We start from the raw sequence: 23,640 nt of genomic DNA, 5'->3' as shown, positions 1-23,640 counted from the left end.
GGAAACGCGAGGTGGAGGCAGTGTTGGAGGAGCGGGTAAGCGACCCACACCCCTGTGTCCGAGAAGGACTGGCCACTGCAGCTGAGGGGCCCGGCCTGCGTCCGCTCACCCTCCTGCCTCCCCCGTTATCCGTACCGGCTGTTGTTGCCCCTCCGCTCAGTCCGCTACCACCGACACCGGTAGCGGAAGCTAACCCGTCCGCCCTAGAGGACTGGCCTGGGGGCGTAGTCCGGGAACGGCCTGTGTCCCTCCCGCTGCCCTGGAAGATTCCGCGGGAGGCGCCCGTCCGCGACAAGGAGCCACCGGTCCTGGAAGTGGCCGCACCTGAAGCCGTCCCGGCTCCGGTTCTCGCCCGGCTGTGGAAGAACCGGCCGCAGCAGGCCCGAAGGCCCAACCGGTGAGGCCAGCAGTCCCTGAGTCCCGCGCCTCGGCTGAGGCTGCGCCGGGTCGTCACTGCACAACGGCAGTTCAGGCCATGTCACCGCAGGACCCCCACAAGAGAGTACCGGTTGTGGCCGGTGTGGGTGCGGTCCAGCGGGGTCCGACCCGAGCGCAGGGGTCTGTCAACGCCCCTTACTGGGACAGGGAACCAAACAAGTTGGGCCGGGAGATTGCCGCCAGGGAGCAGCAGAGGGCCGAAGTGATGGCGAGGGTGATCAAAGAAAAGGATGCACCGTCATGCCACCTTTCGGGTGCGGGGCCCGGTGTACGAGGGCCAAGTCCGGCAATTTGACCAGCGGAGGGGGTTGGCTTCATCTACGAGCCGGGCCTGGAGGCCGAAGTATTTGTGGCCCGCCGCGATGTCAACTCCCCACGGGTCACCCAGGTCGCGATCTGTTGCCGGGCGACCTGGTAACGTACACCCGACACTGCGGGGAGAGGGGCTGGTTCGCCCTGGATGTAAAGCAGAGGGAGAGCCGCGGACAGCAGATGCGGCCCCAGCCCCCTCCTCCACCGAGCCGTCCGGATCTTGAAACAGAAGAGGTCCTGGATGAGTGCGACCTCAAGTAGTGGCAGCGGCTCACTGTTGCATACAGTTGTCACCGTTGGAACCCTCAGCAGTTCGAATCAATCAGCGAAAAATCAACCGAGCTTTCACCAGATTATCAATGTGATTATCCCGGCCGTTGCCGGCAAGTTGTCCCCGGAGGGACATTATGTGCTTAAAGTTGCATGAGGAACTACTCATGGACAAGGCCGAGAACTTGCAGGCCACCCACGAACTTGTTGGCTTGTAAATAAGTTGAGGGTTATTTTCCGTCGGTGCCGCCTCCGGAGAGGCAGATTGGAGGAAGGGCCCGCAGCGGAGCAGGCTGGTGCCCGGCCACCACCAGGACCGGTGGCCATCCTCCGGGGGTCAGGGGTCCCCCCAAGGACGTGGGGTCCCCTGAAGTGACATCCGGGTGCGAGTCACCGTACCCGTTCCCGCTCGGGCAGCCTGAACCTGGACTGGGGTCAAGGGGTGCTGCCCACTTCTTAGGGGCAGCATCAGGGCTAGGTTGCTTGGGTGGGAGAGCGGAAGACATCCGTCCGTCCATCAGTAATAAAAATGTTTATATGTGTAACGTTAAAAGTGACCTAACAAACCAGCTTATGTTGAAAATGTTTTATTGTTTTGATATGTTATTTAACCCCTTTTCTACAGTTTTGAACAAAAATAAAACCGGTGATTTATGGGCAGCCCGCGGACGGTCTGCGTTTTACCAAGGGGGAATGTGGCGCCCTGGACTAGCCAGGTCGTCACAGATAACACACACAAACACCCCCACCCCTAGGACAGTAACATTAGTCACACATAAAACCCTTGTTGCCTCCCTCCAGGGTCTGATGTCCACACCAGGTGGGGGCGGAGCCAAGGCGGTTGGCTCCACCCACCGAGGAGTTCACAGGCCTGGAGGCGGGAAAGGCAGTAGATGAGTTTTGGAGGTCAAAGAGTGAGGAGTAAACACTGCGAGTGTCTGGGTTTGTGGCCCAGGCACTGACAGCAAGGTTGGCAGACGGTGGTGGCCGTCTGCAGGAGTGGTGGAGCAACGCGGAACCGTAGGACCGGGGTCCGGCGTTGGCCCGCCGGTACCGACCGGGGAGCGAAGTGAAACCAGCACACACAGGCAGGGTCATCGGACCCCGACCAGGCTTGGAGCCGCCGACAACAGTCAAATCCGAATGTGACTGGAACCCCAGGGGTTTCCCAACAGCAAAAGTCCCGATTGCAGGCAACAGTCCACACTGTGAGGGTATACAGCCACCGCCAACGGCTAGAGACCCAAAGGCCAGCGCCTGTGGGCACAATGGGCTCCTCCGGCACCCATACACCGGGGAGCGGACTACCGCTGGGAAGCCACAGTAGTCAAACAAGAACACTAAGGTGCAGGGAGAGACAGCTGTGACGGCATGGACTCTCATGGGTTAAAGTTTCTTAAAATTCAGCCAGACAGCATGATAGATTGTTTATAAACGGGGGAGAAGTCCCTCATTGTTTTTACAAGACTCTTGTTGACTCAATGTAATTGTGTTGGCCACTGAAAGCCAGACGTATTGTTCTCCAGACTTTTCCAGTAACCATTGTATTGTAGTTGTGTATTGCTAATGTGATTACCTTAGTAGCCATTGTCGAGTCTGTGACTTGCAGACTTCATGTAGATATCTTCAGTCTTTCTATGCAGACCATTTAAATGAACATTATCCATGCAGCTTGAGATTCATCCAATGGGAGAGGCGATCTTGTCCAACCAATCGATGAGGACGCAGTGTATCCAAGTGGAAGGCTGTGGCTATAAAAAGGGACTTCTTTAAGCCACCAGGTTGTTGATGGATGCTGATGGATCCAGTCTAAGCTCTTTGGAGCTGACTAGAGGATCAGGATATCTTATGGCTTCAATCTAGGGACTCCGGTTCCGGTTGGAGACCATATCCACAGCCTAGGGATTTCGACTCCGGCTGCCAGGATTGTATCATCATACAGGACTACCTAAGGCGGACACTCAGGTTGGGACAGTTCAGTCACCTGGAACAGACTTTGCAGACCTCAGCCAGCTTCCTAAATCTGGCGCTATTCCTTTCTCGGTAAGTGCCCGCCAAAAGCGGGGTGCTGCTGGATTGGAGTAAGCGGCCCTGGAACCTCTGAGGCAAGGACATTCTAAATCCCTGGTGAGCCAGCGGAAGGGTGAGACTCTGTTGCCTGTTACATTTGTGTGTTTTGCTGGTTATGTGTTATGTGCCGTTAATTGTTTGGGGATCCAATAAAGTCTAATTATTGTGGTTCCCTCATCCTGTGTTGTCTGAGTAGTGTTACGCCCACGGTTAAGGAGGCCGGCGTTCAGTTGGGATGAGCCCTGAGCCACGCTGTCTTTCTAAAGGCGGCGGGTTTTAGTGGACGAGAGCACCCACTGAGCCCCGTGTCTCCACAATTGGTGGCAGAGGTGGGATACTACTCAGCCTGGTTTACCCAGGGGAGCTGCAGCGGACTGGTGTTCGTGGACACCGTCCAGGGCTCAACAACCAGGGAGGCACATAAGCATACCCAGCAGGCCATAGGGGAGGCATTCAGGTTTCGGACGCTGCCATGTCCAACCCCATCAGCTCAGCCATGGGACAAGGACCAGAGAGGAGATACGACCGAAGCAGTAAATGGATGCTACAGGATCTGTGCCAGATGCGAAAGATTGAATACGGGAACACTGACACTCGGTCAGACTTGATCCGGAAATTAGTCTGTTGGGATGCCCAGAATGATGCAGAGGATGATGAGGACACTGCCATTGTGGTATCAGAGGAGGTAAACCCTGTATCTCATCCTAGATCCAGTGACAGTCTGGAAACAAACCAAACCCAAGCAGACCGAGTCAAGGAATTGTTTACTGCATTGGTGCCTGAAGCTTCAAGGGAAGAGAGGGCTGGTGTTCTGCAATTTGTGTTTGGATTTCCAATTTCCTTACCATCAGCACCTACCTCCAGGATAGACCACCACCAAGGGAGTCATCTTCGCTACAGGGATGTGCCAGTGTTTAATGATTCCAGCACTGAGATAGATGAACACTTGCAAAACTTTGAGATGCTAATGCGTATGCACCAGGTGCCCACAGATGAGTGGTCCAAATACCTGTGGACAAGCTTGCCGGTCCGGGCCCAGGAGGCTGTCCGATCACTTGGGCCTCAGGACTGCTTGGACTACGGAATTATTAAGGACACTTTGTTGGCCCTTTTTACCATAACACCCGAGAGACATCGCACTAAGTTCCGGACTATGTCTCGCCAGGGTGTCTCGTACGTCGAATTTGGCAGTCAACTCCGACGACACTGTAATCGCTGGCTCGATGGTCGGGCTGCCCACTCCGCTGCTGCCCTCCGGGATGTGATAGTGCTTGAACAGCTGCTGGAGCAGATGGACCCGGAAATCCGAGAATGGGTAGCTGACAGGAAGCCCGACACCCCAGAGCAAGCAGCGCGATTGGCTGACGAATTTACAGCCAACCGACCCAGCTGGAGGCCCAATAGGCCCACCGATCTGAGGAGGTCCCTCAACCATGGATTCAAGCAACCCCCAGACTCACGTGCTGGACTAACTCATTACCCCACAGAAGCCCCAACAAGACAAAGGTTTACCAACAGGGTGGGTGACTTGTCTAACCCACGGCGCTGTTATACGTGTGGGTGCCTTGGACACATGGCCAAAGAGTGTCTACAAAACCGGGGCCCCATGCCTGGAGCCCGTCTACCAGTCAACATATGCCGAGATGAACCAACGAGACCTGAGGAATGCTACTCCCGAGAAACACCAATAGCTGAGGAAGTGGTTTATCCAGTCCACACCCTACGTCAGGCCGGACACCATACACCAGCCAACCTCCATCCCCACATCCAGACGGTCAAGGTCGGTGATATACAGGCTTAGGGACTTCGAGACTCGGAATCTTCCATCACCCTGGTCAGCCCAGATATTGTTCCCACAGAACATCATTTACCTGGCCGCCAAGTGACCATCACCCTTGCTGGGGGCCAGCGCTCGAACATCCCTCTGGCACGAGTGCAGTTGGACTGGGGAACTGACCAAGGAGAGGTTGAAGTGGGGCTCATGGACGGCCTCCCCACCCCTGTAATTTTGGGAAATGACCTAGGACAAGGACTATCCAGCCAGTTTGGCACCGCCATCACCCGCAGCCAAGCCAACTACCATCCGGGTGCAGGTCTTTCTTCCAGCCCATCAGAGGAGAACCCTCCTCCTCAATCTTCAGCCTCCTCATCAGACCCAACAAATGTGAGTACATCAGACCCAACTGTGGCCATTGATTGGGGGGAGATAGATCGTATAAAGTTCAGGGAAGCTCAACTGTCAGACCCCACCCTAGAGCTTATACGTAGTGCGGCCGCCCAACCTGGGGGAGGAAATCAGGGGGAGGTATATAGATGGGAAAAAGGCCTCTTATATCGGGAGAAGCCCGCATCCTGCCCAGAAAAACCCTGGACCCGTGTACATCAGCTTGTGGTACCCCAGCAATACCGACCCCAACTATTGCGTTTAGCTCATGATGTTCCTGCGGCTGGGCACATGGGGACCAAAAAGACTCGGGCCCGCCTGCTGCGTAGTTTTTTCTGGCCAAGGGTCACTCAAGAAGTGCAAAAATACAGAGCCTCTTGCCCAGTGTGTCAGCATATGGGGGGAGCCCCATGCCGTGCCCCACTTCAACCCATGCCCTTGATAGGAGAACCGTTCCAGAGAGTTGCCATTGATATAGTAGGCCCCTTAGCTATCCCCAGTCGCAGTGGAAAAAGATTCATCCTCACCCTGGTAGACTTTGCCACCCGTTACCCAGAAGCCGTTGCCTTAACCTCCATAGATGCAGAGCACGTGGCTCAAGCCCTACTGGACATCTTTGGCCGGGTAGGGTTTCCACAGGAAGTATTGACTGACCAGGGGGCACAGTTCCAAAGTGAACTGATTCACACCCTGTGGGAAAAACATGGAGTCCGCCCCATGCGCACAACCCCCTACCATCCTGAAACAAATGGATTGTGTGAGCGCTTCAACAAAACGCTCAAACAGCTCATTAGCCAATATGTGGAGTCCGAGGGGGGGGGGACTGGGAGAAAAACTTGCAGCAGCTCCTTCTTGCTTACCGGGAGGTGCCGCAGGACTCCACTGGGTTGTCTTTCTTTGAATTGCTGTACGGCCGAAAAGTACGAGGGCCCCTAGAGCTGGTACGAGAGAGTTGGGAGGGCACGTTCCCCACAGAAGAGGTTCCCATACTGGACTATGTTCAAAAGTTTAGGGAAAGGATGAGGCACCTCATGGCGTTAGCCCACGGGAATTTAGAAGTGGCTCAGGAAAGGCAAAAACGATGTTACAACCGCACTGCCCGGCCCCGAGAATTTGCCTGTGGACAGAAGGTCCTAGTACTAGTACCGGTGCGGAAAAACAAGCTGCAAGCCATGTGGGCGGGTCTATTCACCATTACCAAGAAATGTGGCAATACTGACTACACCGTGGCCCTGGATCGAGCAGGTGTTCGTGAGCGTACCTACCACATCAACAGGCTAAAAGCTTATGAGGAACGAGAAGTCACCAATTTAGCAGTTTGCTGTCCAGAGAGTTAGATGATCCAGAGTTGGACCAGATTCCAGACCTATTAGTGGACTCCAAAAGGGAAATGGGGGTAAAAGATGTATCACTAGGGGAGCAGCTTTGTCCATCACAGAAGCGACAGATATCAGACATACTCGGAACATATGAAACCCTGTTCACAAGTCAGCCTGGTAGAACCCCCCTGGTCCAGCATCATGTCAATACAGGGGCAGCCACCCTACTAAGACAACCCGCCTACCGGGTAACACCTCCTGTGTTGGCAATGATGAAGGCCGAGGTAGATGACATGTAAAATATGGGAGTCATAGTCCCCTCCCATAGCCCATGGGCTGCCAGTGTGGTGTTGGTGCCAAAAGAGGACAAGAGTACTCGTTTCTGTGTGGACTATAGACGGCTCAATGAGGTCACGATTACAGATACTTACCCCATGCCCCAGGTGGATGAACTACTAGATAGGTTAGCGGGGTCTCGGTTTATATCTACCCTCGATTTGAGCAAGGGATACTGGCAGATCCCACTCACAAAAGACGCTCAAGAGAAATCGGCCTTCATAACCCCTTTTGGCCTCTTTGAGTTTACCAGCATGCCTTTTGGGATGAAAAATGCCCCAGCCACCTTCCAGAGGATGGTAGACCATTTTCTAGAGGGATGTCAGGGGTATGCCCAGGCCTATTTGGATGACATCGCTATCTTCAGCGACACTTGGGAAGAGCATCTTCAGCATGTGTCCCAGGTGCTGCAGAAGGTAGCCAAAGCCCAGCTCACCATCCAACCTGACAAATGCCAAATGGGGATGGCTGAAGTGCTATACCTGGGACATCGGGTGGGAAGTGGGTGCATTCGCCCCGAACCTGCAAAAGTAGAAGCCATTATCCAGTGGCCACGCCCGGTCAATCAAAAACAGGTCCGTGCGTTTCTAGGAACCGCCAACTACTATCGAAAGTTTTTCCCCAATTACAGTACCATAGCAAAACCGCTCACTGACCTGACAACCAAAAGATATGCCCGTAACCTTATCTGGACCCCAGAATGTGAAACTGCGTTCCTCCAATTGAAAGACCGGCTAGCCCAAAGCCCAGTCTTGACTGCTCCTGACTTCCGTCGCAGATTCATTGTCCGAACAGACGCATCGGACACAGGACTAGGAGCTGTACTTAGCCAAGTGGGGGACAACGGTGATGAACATCCGATAGCGTACCTCTCCCGGAAGCTGTTGGACCGAGAGAGGGCTTACGCCACCATAGAAAAAGAATGCCTGGCCATTGTCTGGGCTCTAAAAAAATTGCAGCCCTACCTCTATGGCAATGAGTTCACAGTCCTCACTGACCACAATCCATTGAGTTGGCTAAATCGCACTGCCGGGGACAACAGACGCTTGCTCAGGTGGAGTCTGGCATTACAATCTTACAATTTTTCCATCTCCCATAAACAGGGCAAGAACCATGGAAATGCGGATGGGCTTTCCCGACAAGAGGAGAAGGATGATCGGAAGCCTATCATGTCTGGCTAATATTAAGAAGGGGGAGGAATGTGATGACATGGACTCTCATGGGTTAAAGTTTCTTAAATTTCAGCCAGACAGCATGATAGATTGTTTATAGACGGGGGAGAAGTCCCTCATTGTTTTTACAAGACTCTTGTTGACTTAATGTAATTGTGTTGGCCACTGAAAGCCAGACGTATTGTTCTCCAGACTTTTCCAGTAACCATTGTATTGTAGTTGTGTATTGCTAATGTGATTACCTTAGTAGCCATTGTCGAGTCTGTGACTTGCAGACTTCATGTAGATATCTTCAGTCTTTCTATGCAGACCATTTAAATGAACATTATCCATGCAGCTTGAGATTCATCCAATGGGAGAGGCGATCTTGTCCAACCAATCGATGAGGACGCAGTGTATCCAAGTGGAAGGCTGTGGCTATAAAAAGGGACTTCTTTAAGCCACCAGGTTGTTGATGGATGCTGATGGATCCAGTCTAAGCTCTTTGGAGCTGACTAGAGGATCAGGATATCTTATGGCTTCAATCTAGGGACTCCGGTTCCGGTTGGAGACCATATCCACAGCCTAGGGATTTCGACTCCGGCTGCCAGGATTGTATCATCATACAGGACTACCTAAGGCGGACACTCAGGTTGGGACAGTTCAGTCACCTGGAACAGACTTTGCAGACCTCAGCCAGCTTCCTAAATCTGTCGCTATTCCTTTCTCGGTGGGTGCCCGCCAAAAGCGGGGTGCTGCTGGATTGGAGTAAGCGGCCCTGGAACCTCTGAGGCAAGGACATTCTAAATCCCTGGTGAGCCAGCGGAAGGGTGAGACTCTGTTGCCTGTTACATTTGTGTGTTTTGCTGGTTATGTGTTATGTGCCGTTAATTGTTTGGGGATCCAATAAAGTCTAATTATTGTGGTTCCCTCATCCTGTGTTGTCTGAGTAGTGTTACGCACAACGGTTAAGGAGGCCGGCGTTCAGTTGGGATGAGCCCTGAGCCACGCTGTCTTTCTAAAGGCGGCGGGTTTTAGTGGATGAGAGCACCCACTGAGCCCCGTGTCTCCACAACAGCCACCATCACCTGTCCAGGGAGAGACACAGCAGCCGGCTGTGGTACCCGTCCATCCAGCCGTTTGGTTTACCGGAGACTTTGTGCCTCATTTGCTGAGTGAGTACACCTGTGCCATCCAGCACTGCGCCGCGCTGTCCCTGCAACCCTGCACCTCACCGACCCTGCCTGCCCATCACCTCACCGGGCCCCGGGAACACCAACCCCTACCCACGGAGGGGGAAAACAACGTCCAAGCTGCTCCCTACCATCGCTCCCGGGATCCCCGTCACCAGCAGCGGTGGTGCTCATCTTCACCACAACCCGTGGGTGGCGTCACGGAATAAAATCCCTAAACCAAATCACCTCCCCTTTCACTCACGGGCGAGGAGCGCCGCTCGAGTCCCTGAATCCGGCCCACCGCTCGAGCCACCGAGCAGCCGCAGCAGCGGCGGACCCGAGCGTTAGCGAGTGCGTCCCCCTCCGCCCGCGATACTAGCAACTCCATAAAATAGCCAAATCGCAAATCTGTGAATGCAGAACCAGCTATAGGGCTCTCTCTGTCTGTCCGTCGGTCTCTCTCTGTCTGTCTCTCCCTCTCCACCTCTGTCTCATACTCACCGATCACTGACCAATCACCAGCACGGCTCTGCATGGCTGTCACACTGCTCTGGCGGCTTCTCGAGCTTTTGAAAATGCCGCTCATTATTCCATCTTGTATTCACTGCTTCCCTAGCCCACCAGCACCTATGATTAGTTGCATTCAGACGAGCTCCCACATTGAGTGACAACTGTCTCACTGCAACCAATCACAGCCGCTGGTGGGCGGGTCTATGTAGTGCAGCAAAATGAATAAATAATTTTTTTAAAAAAACAGCGTGCAGCCCCCCCAATTTTGATAGCAGCCAAGGTAAAGCCATACGGCTGAAGGCTGGTATTCTCTGGATGGTGAGCCCCATGTTATGGGGAGCCCACCAGCCTAAAAATATCAGCCAGCAGCCGGCCAGAATTACCGCATCCATTAGATGCAACAGTCCCGGGACTCTACCCAGCTCATCCCAAATTACCCTGGTGCGGTGGCAATTGGGGTAATAAGGAGTTAATGGCAGCCCATAGCTGCCACTAAGTCATAGGTTAATCATGGCAGGCATCTGAGACACCCCCATGATTAACCTACAAGTTAAAGAAAATAAACACATACACCCAAAAAATCCTTTATTTGGAATAAAAGCCGAAAACCCCCCCACCCTCTATCACCACTTTATTAAAATGCCCAAATACCCCTCCAGGTCCGACGTAATCCACACAAGGTCCCACGACGCATCCAGCTCTGCTACATAAAGATGACAGGAGTAGCCGTAGAACACCGCCGCTCACCATGAGCTCAACAGTGCAACGGAAGTGAGCCGCGATGCTATCAGCGATGACGTCACTCAGGTTACCCACGGCCACCGCTCTCAGGAAGAAGACTCGAGCTGGCCGCGAGTGACGGCACCGCTGATCGCGCGGCTCACTTCAGTCACTCAGGTGACTTGCGGTCACCGGTGAGTCTTTCACGAGAGAGAGTGAGAGAGTAAGAGAATGATTCCAGATTATTTCCAACCTTCTACAGACTGTGCCCATACTGTTTCTGCCTTTTCCTATCCATTTCAGCCTTTACCTCAGTCACCACAGGTCACCGTTAGGTCCAATGTGAAATTATTCGGGTTTCCCATAGACTTACATTGGGCGTCGAATATTCGTGAATACTCAAATAGCGGCGACCAAGTCGTCGGATATTTGTCGAAGCAGATATTTTGGTATTTGATCATCCCTAATCGTTGGGCTTTACTCTCCTCCTCCTCCTCCATGTCATTCTGTAGCACTAATTCAGATTTTCAGAGGGTCTGCAGGTGTCAAGAAACCTGAGTTTGGTGAGGGCCCTGAGGTGGCCCAGTAACGTACATTTTGGAGGGACTGCTCTTACTTATACATTTGGGCGGTGCCTCCCTCAATGAGACTCAGATAGTGGAATACATATTCCATAGCAGTTTACAATGTGCCAATTGTAGCATTGGGCTTTATCCTCCTCCTCCTCAAATTTCCAAGTCTGGAATGTAAACGTGTGTGTAAACCAGAAGAGAGAGAGCAGATTCTATCTTGAATGGCAGACAATAAGGCCTCTTCACATTTCTCAAGCAGCAACCAATTTTCCACGACCACACAGTCTACTGTGAATACACAGAAAGCTGGTCCATCCAATCCTCATCCTGGTCCTCCTAACTACCCCCATCATCAGTCATAGGAGACATATGACTCCAAGCTTGGCCACTCTAAGGCGGGCTTTGCACGTTGCAACATCGCAAGCCGATGCTGCGATGTGGCACGCGATAGTCCCCGCCCCCGTCGCAGCAGCGATATCTTGTGATAGCTGGCGTAGAGAAAATTATCACTACGCCAGCTTCACATGCACTCACCTGCCCTGCGACCGTCGCTCTGGCCGGCCACCCGCCTCCTTCCTAAGGGGGCGGGCCGTGCAGCATCATAGCGATGTCACACGGCAGGCGGCCAATAGCGGCGGAGGGGCGGAGATGAGCAGGATGTAAACATCCCGCCCACCTTCTTCCTTCCGTATACCCGCCGGCGGCAGGTAAAGTGATTTTCCTCGCTCCTGCGGCTTCACACACAGCGATATGTGCTGCCGCAGGAACGAGGAACAGCATCGTACCTGTCGCGGCAGCGTCATTATGAAAAAGTCGGAGCCTGCACCGATGATATGATAACAACGCTTTTGCTCTCGTTAATCGTATCATCTTTTATTGGATTTACACACAACGATGTCGAAAGTGATGCCGGAAGTGCGTCACTTTCGATTTGACCCCACCGACATCGCACGTGCGATGTTGCAACGTGCAAAGCTGCCCTAAGGATCTGTTTTCTATATATCCTTTGGTTGGCTCTGGCCTCTCACCGTGCAGCATTGAAGAGGGATGAGAGGAGGTGGTGTGAGTTGAGTATTTGAGAACCTACGGCCAGATGAAAGCCACTTTGAGGAACCTGATTTACTGTCTCCAGAGGTGGAGACTGATCATGATGAGACACAGTTTACATCAGAGCAGCCTACAATCTCAACTGCGAAGGAGGATGAGATGGAAGACGAGGTGGTCCATGATGAGTCCACTGATCTGACCTGTACCGTTGACATGCATAGCCAGCACATCAACACAAAGGAAGATGGATATGTAGCACCAACACAGGCACCAAGGGGTAGTGGTATGCCCAGAGTGTAAACTGGGTCAATTGTTCCGAAGAGAACCCCAAACTGTGGTCCAAGTCAGGGAAAGAGGGCGTTCAGCCGCTGTCTGGACGTTTTTTTCTGAAAGTCCTTCAGAGAAAAAAATTGTAATCTGTAGCATCTGCCATACTAAGTTGAGCAGAGCGCAGCTCAAACGCAACCTGAGCACCACCAGTATGTGGAACCACATGGCAGCCAAGCACCCCAGAAAATACAATAATTATAGCAAAAAAGACAACCCTGTTCATGAGAGCTTACATCTACAATGAGGTGGGGTGGGGGTGGGGGGCAAGGTACAGGTGCTCATTTCCAATGACAAGCCAGCTATCTCAAAGATATGAGGGATAGATAAAGGCTGCCTGAACCAGTCAGCCATTCTTTGAGATGCTTTTCGGTGTGGTGGAGTTTGATGGAGAGTTATGTTGTGAGAAGTCGTGGATGGACTGAATTTAATTTGATTAGGGAGCGTGATAGGCCACCCTAAAAAGATGTGTTTTAGGGAACGTTTGAAGCTGAGTAAGTTGTGATTCGTCCTGGTTTCTTGGGTCAGAGCATTCCAGAGGATTGGTGCAGCTCGGGAGAAGTCTTGGATCCGGTAGTGGGAGGTTTGGCTTAGCGTGGATGTTAGTTGAATGTCGTTTGCAGAGTGTAGAGAATGGATAGGGTGATAGACAGAGATGAGGGTGGAGATGTGGGGAGGTGCCGCACTGTGGAGAACTTTGTGGGTGACAACAAACAATTTGAATTGGATCCTGTGATATATGGGCAGCCAGTGCAATGACTGGCACAGAGGAGAAGCATCCACGTAAAGGATAGCCAGATAGGTGACCCTGGCTGCCGCATGAAGGATGGACTGTAGAGGAGAGAGTCTAGTTAGGGGAAGACCAATTAATAGAGAATTGCAGTTGTTAAGGCAGGAGTGGATCAGGGCCACAGTGAGGGTTTTTGTAGTTTCCATGGTAAGAAAGGGGCTGATTTTAGAGATGTTCTTGAGGTGCAAGCGAGAGGAGCGGCCAAGAGATTGTATGTAGGAGGTGAAGGAGAGATCGGTGTCGAGCATAACCCCCAGACAGCGAACCTGCTGGCTAGGAGTTATCGTGGTACCACACACAGAGAGGGAGATGTCAGGTTTACGGAGGTTAGAAGATGGACGGAATAGAAGTAGTTCAGTTTTGGAAAGGTTAAGTTTCAAATATAGAGCAGACAAGACGTTGGAAACTGCAGACAGACAGTAGGTGGGCAGAACACCAGGGTACACAGGCTCCTTGCGGTGAGTGTTCCTGCTTCCGTTCCCTATCAGCGCACATGGCACGCGGTGGAACGCAAGCAGTGGGCTGGCTGTGTGTATATCACATAGTGTTTACGCTTCCGGTTTCCCATGTATCACGTGAGCGGGACATGGTACGCTCCTGATACAGTTGGGAGGTAGTTTCTGCAACTTGTTTTAATGTATATGAGGGGAAGGGGGTCTATATAATATAGACCCTCAAATCATCTTAATATTGACACTCAGAGGGGAGTACTGTGTAATGGGGGGCGGAGCTACACTGGGGGAGGTTAGGTGGGAGGGCTGAAGGCTGGTCACATCCTGTTTGGTGCATTACTTAAGGAGATCCCATTACATCGGGTTCCCCCCTTCTATCATATCATGCTATCCTGCTGACGCCTGACACATCACCTATCAAGCCTCCTGATGATCCACTGATGGGGAAACGCGTTGAGGCACTATAGAGGCATCGCTGAAACACGCATGTTACCTCCATAAGATAAGCGTTTTATGACTACCTCTATTCCTACCAAATGGTTGCTCAGAGTCCCATTGCACGATATGTATCAGCACTTTATATGCTAGCATTTGCACTTTAGTACACAATTGCACTTTTACTGCATGAGATGTGAGTTGGGATTCTTGTACATTACAGTAGGATTTTTGCATCATGCACTTGGCACTTTATCTTATAGGTGTAATCATTTGCTTACTACTGTGATAGTTTTTTTTTGTTTTTTTTTTATCCTCTCAGACCTCTTGATCTAGAGGATAGAGAGTTGCAACCAGAGGTTAGTTCACACTTGGGGTATCAGAACCTTTATCCATAAGATCTGACCCCTCCCCGGATTGAAAGAAAGGATGAGGTCCTGTCTGACTATGTACACTTGAGGACCCCTCTATATATACCTATTATCCTTCATTCGATATCTGTAATATTGGAGGGATATGTGTGTGTTTCTGTCTAGCTGTACTATATATACAAAGCTTATCCTGCCTATCTGTCCTTGATTTTCATGACTGGTGCAAGGGCCTATTAGGGCTTCCACAGGGACAGCCACCGTTGAGTGGGGGCGCCACATTCGTATCAGATTTAGGGTGCCGACCTCCGCGGTAGGTAGTGGACAGGAGGGCGGTGCATTTTAGGGTGAGAACTTTACCCTCCTCCCTTTCTCGTTTTCTAAATTTTTGATATACACTGGGTTTTGGATTTTAGCGTAATTTAATAAAAATTGAACTTTTTAAGGGTCATATATATATTTTGGTACTGTATTAGTGCCCATTTCTGCCATTCCTCTACCGCTTTTGCTGGTCTAACAGTGCTGCAAAAGCGCTTTAATTTGCCAAGCCACTGACTCATGTGTGACCTGCCCACCACACATAACAACTGTGGAGTGTGTGTGGATGGCTGACATTTGTGAGGTTCTTGAGAACTTTGAGTACTGCACCAAGCTCGTGAGCGGTGATCAGGCTATTATCAGCTTAACCATCACGCTGCGGTGTCTGTTGAAGCAATCACTGCATAATCTCAAAGAGGAAGATTTGAGTGCCCAGCATGTGGCTATGGAGCCAGATTTCCCAGTGGGTGATACTACCCAGCCCAGCCAATTTTCTGAGGCAACATTGGGTGATGAGGTGAAAGAGGACTTGTTTTTCTGTGCTACCGAGGTGATTCCCAATGCTACTCAGGGAACTCTCAACCTCAGCATTGTGTCTATCCAACATGGATGGGCTGGAGAGGAGGAGGAGTAGGTGAGTCAACATGAGGAGAGGATGGGTATTGTTCCTCCTTTTTGGGACACAGAACGTTTGCCTGTTTGCAGCTTGACCCACATGGCACAGTTCATGTGCAAAGGTCACTTTACACACTGCGACATCGCAAGTGATCACAACCGCCCCAGTCGTGCGTGCGTCACGGGCAAATCGCTGCCCGTGGCGAACAATATCGCTAGTACGCGTCACACGCACATACCTTCCTAACGATGTCGCTGTGGCCGGCGAACAAACTTTTTTCTAAGGGGGAGGTTCGTGCAGCGTCACAGCAACGTTGCACAGCGAGCCACCAATAGAAGCGGAGGGGCGGAGAGCAGCCGCATTAACGTCACTCCCACCTCGTTGCCGGAGGACGCAGGAACGCTGTTGTTCGTCGTCTGTCACACGTAGCGATGTGTGCTGCCTCAGGAACAACGAACAACCTGCGTCCAAACTGAGCAACGATATTTGGGAATTGAACGACGTGTCATCAACAATCAACAATTTTCTCCGTTTTTCGGATCGTTAGCGGTCGCTCAGAGGTGTCAAACGCAACAACGTCGCTAACGACACCGGATGTGCGTCACGAATCCTGTGACCCCAGCGATATCTCGTTAGCGATGTCATTGTGTGTAAAGAGGCCTTTAGTGTCTGTGGCAAGACCCTCGCATGATACACATTTTATCCTACATCCTAGATTGGCCACCATTCTGAAACTAAAGGCTACTTTACACACTGCGATATCGGTCCCGATATCGCTAGTGTGGGTACCCGCCCCCATCTGTTGCGCGACACGGGCAAATCGCTGCCCATGTCGCACAACAGCCGTCACACATACATACCTGTCCGGCGACGTCGCTGTGACGGGCGAACCGCCTCCTTTCTAAGGGGGCGGTCCGTGCGGCGTCACAGCGACGTCACTGAACCGCCGCCCAATAGCAGCAGAGGGGCGGAGCTGAGTGGGACATAACATCCCGCCCACCTCCTTCCTTCCTCATAGCGGCCGAGAGGCAGGTAAGGGGAGCTTCCTCGTTCCTGCGGCGTCACACGCAGCGATGTGTGCTGCCGCAGGAACGAGGAACAACCTCGTTACTGCTGCAGTAACGAGATTTGAGAATGGACCCCCATGTCGCCGATTAGCGATTTTGCACGTTTTTGCAACGATGCAAAATCGCTTATCGGTGTCACACGCAACGGCATCGCTAATGCGGTCGGATGTGCGTCACGAATTCCGTGACCCCAACGACTCCGCATTAGCGATGTCGCAGCGTGTAAAGCCGCTTTAGGTACAAGGAGAAATTTCCTTCTCTCCTTTTGGAGTCACCAGAGGGTTGCACAATGGAAGCCTTCAAGAGGGTCATTGTAGATCAGTTGTCCTCTGCCTTTGACACAGTGGACCACTCCCTCCTATTACACATTCTGTCATCTCTGGGCATCACAGACTTGGCCCTATCTTGGATCTCTTCATAACTAACCAACCGAACTTTCAGTGTCTCCCACCATTTCCTCATCTCGCCCCCTATCTGTCGGTGTCCCCCAAGGTTCAGTTCTTGGACCCCTGCTGTTCTCCATCTACACCTTCGGCCTGGGACAGCTCATAGAGTTACACGGCTTTCGATATGATCTCTATGCCGATGATACGCAGATCTACCTCTATGGACCTGACATCACCTCCTTACTAACCAGAATCCCACAATGTCTGTCTGCTATTTCATCCTTTTTCCCTGCTCGATTTCTAAAGCTTAACATGAATAAAACAGAATTCATTATCTTTTCTCCTCCTCACTCAACCCATCTAACAAGCCTATCCATCAAAGTTAATGGCTGCTCACTCTCCCAAGTCTCACAAGCTTGTTGCCTCGGAGTAACCCTCGACTCAGCTCTATCCTTCAAGCCACACATCCAAGCCCTCTTTACCTCATGCTGACTATAACTCAAAAATATTTCCTTAATCAAGAATCATCAAAACATTAGTGCATGCCCTCATCATCTCCTGCATCGACTACTGCAACCTCCTGTTTTCTGGCCTCCCTTCCAACACTCTTGCACCCCTTTAATCTATCCTAAACTCTACGGCCCGATTAATCCACCTCTCCCCTCGTTATGCCCCGGCCTCTCCTCTCTGCCATTCCCTTCACTGGCTTCCCATTGCCGAAAGACTCCAGTTAAAAACACTATCCATGATATACAAAGCCATCCACAACCTGTGTCCTCCTTACATCTGTGCCTCAGTCTCCCGGTACCTACCTGCACACAACCTCAGATACGCACAAGATCTCCTTCTCTTCTCCCCTCTTATCTCCTTTTCCCACAATTGCATACAAGATTTCTCCCGCGCCTCCCTCATACTCTGGAATGCTGTACCCCAGCATATCAGACTCTTGCCTACCATGGAGCGCTTCAAAAGGAACCTGAAGACCCACCTCTTCTGACAAGCCTACAATAATCCTCAGTCCAGTACACCACTGCGCAACCAGCTCTACCCTCACCTACTGTTTTCTCACCCATTCCCTGTAGACTGTGAGCGCTCGCGGGCAGGGTCTTCTCTCCTCCTGTACCAGTCTGTTTTTTAATGTTCATGATTGTTGTACTTGTTTTTTATGTATACCTTTGTCACTTGTAAAGCGCCATGGAATAAATGGCGTTATAGTAATAAAAAAAAAATAATTTATGTATGAGATAGCCAAGATGATTGTTTATAAAATGAAGGTCGTCTCCCGTTCAAAGTGATGGTGAGGTATGGAGAATGAAAGTCAAAAGTTCAAAACATTGTTATCCTTTTACTCGTCGGTTTATAGAGACCACTACTCACCTGGGCGGTCATCTGTAGGAATCTCCTCTTTACTCCGCTCATCACCCCTCACATATGTCTCTATAGTATTAATATGGGGCAGATCTTCCCCCTGAAACAAATATTGTAAAAGTCACAGACAAATGGAGAAGTCCCATCTATGATCAGCTCTAATCCTGCCATCTCCACCGCTCTCATTACACAAGTATAAAGGCTGATTTACACGGTACGACCGATTGTGCAATTTCACAATCAATCGTACCCGCCCCCGTCCTTTGTGCGTCACGGGCAAATCGCTGCCCGTGGCGCACAAAGTCGGTAACCCCCCCGTCACACGTACTTACCTCCCGTCCGACCTCACTGTGGGCGGCGAACGTCCACTTCCTGGAGTGGGAGGGACGTTCGGCGTCACACGGCCACTGGCCAATAGAAGCGGAGGGGCGGAGATGAGCAGGACGTAAACATCCCGCCCACCTCATTCCTTCCACATAGCCGGCGAGAGCCGCGGGTCGCAGGTAAGTGATGTTCAGCGTTCCCGGGGTGTCACACGGAGCGGCGTGTGCTACCCCGGGAACGATGAACAATTAAATTAAACGATATTATGAAACCTAATGAGCAGTACACGACTCACGATTTGTGAGCGATACTGCGTCACTAGGAGGTGTCACACAGGCCGAGGTCGCAAGCGATGCCGGATGTGCGTCACAAAAACCGTAACCCCGACGATCTATCGCACGATAGATCTTCTGGTGTAAAGCAGCCTTAACACATATAATACTGGAAAATAAAACAAGACTGAGCACAAGACCTTCACAGCCGTCTACACATCATAGGGAGATTTCATGGCACCTTCTCTCCATCTACCTGATGATCCTGAGGAACATCGGGAGCTTCTTGTTTACAGTCCTGTGGGAGAAGAGGACGGGGACATCTCTCTGGTATTGTCCTCTTACTGGATAGAACTGGAGGAGACACATACAGGGACTGAATTCATTCCTTACATACAGATAATTATAGGCCGTGTGCATTTAGTCCTGTCTATTACCTGGTGATGTGAGGGGCCGGGGAACCTCCATCATGACGTCCTTGTACAGATCTTTGTGTCCTTCTAAATACTCCCACTCCTCCATGGAGAAATAGACGGTGACGTCCTGACACCTTATAGGAACCTGACACATACAATGATACCGTCACCCCCGATCCCTTCATAGCGTTACTGTATAATGTCCCAGCATTCCCAGCAGTGTCACCTCTCCAGTCAGCAGCTCAATCATCTTGTAGGTGAGTTCTAGGATCTTCTGGTCATTGATGTCCTCATGTATCGGGGGGTGAGGTGGAGGCCCCGTGATTGGGCTCAGGGGTCTTCCCCATCCCTCAGACACAGGGGCCTGACAGCGCTCACTAGAGGTCTTCTTCACTACTGTGTAATCCTGGTTATGGAGAGACACAGTAATAAATCTCACTCCAGACATTTCCAGAGTCCTCACCTCTCCAGTTCTGTCCATCTGTTATTCCCATAGATAAGAATGGTGTAATGTGACGTCATCAGAATCTCTCACCTCTCCAGTAAGCCGGAAGAGGATCTCTAGGGTGAGGTGTAATATCCTCTCCGCCATCTTGTCCCTGGCCATATCCATCCTTCACGGGGCAATCAGGAGAATTCTCTTCTATAGAAGATCTCCACTGAGAGGATCCGATATTGTAGGGACCTGAATGGGGAGAAGATGACGATGTAACATCATAAAGAATCCGCTGTAATAATACAATTACTGGAGAGAATAAGGGGAAACATAATGAGAACATTATACTGTGTGGGGTCAAAAAGGGGCCGAGGGCAGAAAGGGGCCGAGGACTGAGGGCAGACAGGTTTCCTCACTTCCGGCCTCTCATAGTTGGGGCGTCTGTATCTATCAAAGGAAAAGGAACAAAAACCTCACAATTCATAAAAATCAGGAAGAGAAAAACACCAAGAAAGTCTCAGAGCTGAAGGGGTTAATGCCGCCTGCCCCAGTAATGGGGAATCTCCACACACCTCCACCTGCAGAGCCGCACACTAGATATATAATACCCTGCACCTACCTCCACCTGCAGAGCCGCACACTAGATATATAATACTCTGCACCTACCTCCACCTGCAGAGCCGCACACTAGATATATAATAACCTGCACCTACCTCCACCTGCAGAGCCGCACACTAGATATATAATACCCTGCACCTACCTCCACCTGCAGAGCCGCACACTAGATATATAATACCCTGCACCTACCTCCACCTGCAGAGCCGCACACTAGATATATAATACCCTGCACCTACCTCCACCTGCAGAGCCGCACACTAGATATATAATACCCTGCACCTACCTCCACCTGCAGAGCCGCACACTAGATATATAATACCCTGCACCTACCTCCACCTGCAGAGCCGCACACTAGATATATAATACCCTGCACCTACCTCCACCTGCAGAGCCGCACACTAGATATATAATACCCTGCACCTACCTCCACCTGCAGAGCCGCACACTAGATATATAATATCCTGCACCTACCTCCTCCTGCAGAGCCGCACACTAGATATATAATACCCTGCACCTACCTCCACCTGCAGAGCCGCACACAGATATATAATACCCTGCACCTACCTCCTCCTGCAGAGCCGCACACTAGATATATAATACCCTGCACCTACCTCCACCTGCAGAGCCGCACACTAGATATATAATACCCTGCACCTACCTCCACCTGCAGAGCCGCACACTAGATATATAATACCCTGCACCTACCTCCACCTGCAGAGCCGCACACTAGATATATAATACCCTGCACCTACCTCCACCTGCAGAGCCGCACACTAGATATATAATACCCTGCACCTACCTCCTCCTGCAGAGCCGCACACTAGATATATAATACCCTGCACCTACCTCCACCTGCAGAGCCGCACACTAGATATATAATACCCTGCACCTACCTCCTCCTGCAGAGCCGCACACTAGATATATAATACCCTGCACCTACCTCCACCTGCAGAGCCGCACACTAGATATATAATACCCTGCACCTACCTCCACCTGCAGAGCCGCACACTAGATATATAATACCCTGCACCTACCTCCACCTGCAGAGCCGCACACTAGATATATAATACCCTGCACCTACCTCCACCTGCAGAGCCACACACTAGATATATAATACCCTGCACCTACCTCCACCTGCAGAGCCGCACACTAGATATATAATACCCTGCACCTACCTCCTCCTGCAGAGCCGCACACCAGATATATAATACCCTGCACCTACCTCCACCTGCAGAGCCGCACACTAGATATATAATACCCTGCACCTACCTCCACCTGCAGAGCCGCACACTAGATATATAATACCCTGCACCTACCTCCACCTGCAGAGCCGCACACTAGATATATAATACCCTGCACCTACCTCCACCTGCAGAGCCGCACACTAGATATATAATACCCTGCACCTACCTCCACCTGCAGAGCCGCACACTAGATATATAATACCCTGCACCTACCTCCTCCTGCAGAGCCGCACACTAGATATATAATAACCTGCACCTACCTCCACCTGCAGAGCCGCACACTAGATATATAATACCCTGCACCTACCTCCACCTGCAGAGCCGCACACTAGATATATAATACCCTGCACCTACCTCCTCCTGCAGAGCCGCACACTAGATATATAATACCCTGCACCTACCTCCACCTGCAGAGCCGCACACTAGATATATAATACCCTGCACCTACCTCCACCTGCAGAGCCGCACACTAGATATATAATACCCTGCACCTACCTCCACCTGCAGAGCCGCACACTAGATATATAATACCCTGCACCTACCTCCACCTGCAGAGCCGCACACTAGATATATAATACCCTGCACCTACCTCCACCTGCAGAGCCGCACACTAGATATATAATACCCTGCACCTACCTCCACCTGCAGAGCCGCACACTAGATATATAATACCCTGCACCTACCTCCACCTGCAGAGCCGCACACTAGATATATAATACCCTGCACCTACCTCCACCTGCAGAGCCGCACACTAGATATATAATACCCTGCACCTACCTCCACCTGCAGAGCCGCACACTAGATATATAATACCCTGCACCTACCTCCACCTGCAGAGCCGCACACTAGATATATAATACCCTGCACCTACCTCCACCTGCAGAGCCGCACACTAGATATATAATACCCTGCACCTACCTCCTCCTGCAGAGCCGCACACTAGATATATAATACCCTGCACCTACCTCCACCTGCAGAGCCGCACACTAGATATATAATAACCTGCACCTACCTCCACCTGCAGAGCCGCACACAGATATATAATACCCTGCACCTACCTCCACCTGCAGAGCCGCACACTAGATATATAATACCCTGCACCTACCTCCACCTGCAGAGCCGCACACTAGATATATAATACCCTGCACCTACCTCCACCTGCAGAGCCGCACACTAGATATATAATACCCTGCACCTACCTCCTCCTGCAGAGCCGCACACTAGATATATAACACCCTGCACCTACCTCCACCTGCAGAGCCGCACACTAGATATATAATACCCTGCACCTACCTCCACCTGCAGAGCCGCACACTAGATATATGGCTGCTCTGTGCTTACAGGACCTGTGATGATGTCACATGGAGGGGAGGAGTCAGGGGTCACATGATCAGCTCCTCAGTATACTCCTATATTGGCATGCACACACTGGATGAGGCGCGGTGTCAGTGGACAGTTTTAGTAAACCTCTGTTGCGTATGTATGTGACCCCTGTTGCATATGTATGTAACCCCTGTTGTGTATGTATGTGATCCCTTCAAACTCATTTCAATCTTTGCTAAATTTAATTCTTTATTGATAAGTTCAGGTGAGGAGAAGATTTATTGAGCGACTTTAGAAGAAAAACATTTGGACCTGATCGGTCTCGATCACAAGTCGCTGAAAATGTGTTAATGACGTATATGGAGCAGAGTCGCATGTGTACAATGTGTACGGACCAGTACCATGTGTCTACGTAGTGGAGCTGTGTATGTAGTGGAGCCGTGTGTGCATGATGTGTATGTAGCAGAGCCGTGTGTGCACAAGATATATGTAGTGGATACCCTCTTTTACCACTTTACTAATCCCCAAAACACCCGTGCAGGTTCAACATAATCCACCCAAGGTCCCACGAAGCTTCAAGCTCTGCTACATGTAGTCACAGCGCGCGATCATGGTACATGACCACCCGCTGTGAGGTTCAGACAGAGACTGAGCAGTGATCAGTAGTGACGTCACTCAGGTTAGCCACGGCCACAGCTGGAGGTTCCCACGGTCCACCACTTGTGACTGCAGGTAACTTGACCTCAAGTGACTTTAGTGACCTCACCTGAGTTCATTCACCGCTCATCACGCGACT

At 51.2% G+C, this 23,640-nt stretch overlaps 1 protein-coding gene across 1 annotated transcript in view; it reads right to left on the bottom strand.

Annotated features, from left to right (window-relative positions):
• LOC142259228 (uncharacterized) overlaps positions 1-19,364 on the bottom strand; it is a 138,828-nt gene extending 119,464 nt beyond the window's left edge. Inside the window, 3 exon segments of the mRNA XM_075331718.1 lie at positions 18,221-18,311; positions 19,064-19,161; positions 19,245-19,364. Coding sequence (XP_075187833.1) covers positions 18,221-18,311; positions 19,064-19,161; positions 19,245-19,329 — 274 coding nt within the window. The 5' untranslated portion in view covers positions 19,330-19,364.
• Between the last annotated feature and the right edge of the window lie 4,276 nt (positions 19,365-23,640).

Source organism: Anomaloglossus baeobatrachus (genome assembly GCF_048569485.1).
Source record: "Anomaloglossus baeobatrachus isolate aAnoBae1 chromosome 5 unlocalized genomic scaffold, aAnoBae1.hap1 SUPER_5_unloc_4, whole genome shotgun sequence".
NCBI lineage: Eukaryota > Metazoa > Chordata > Amphibia > Anura > Aromobatidae > Anomaloglossus > Anomaloglossus baeobatrachus.
Note: the sequence above shows the minus strand (reverse complement) of the source record. Positions and strands in the feature narration are given on the sequence as shown.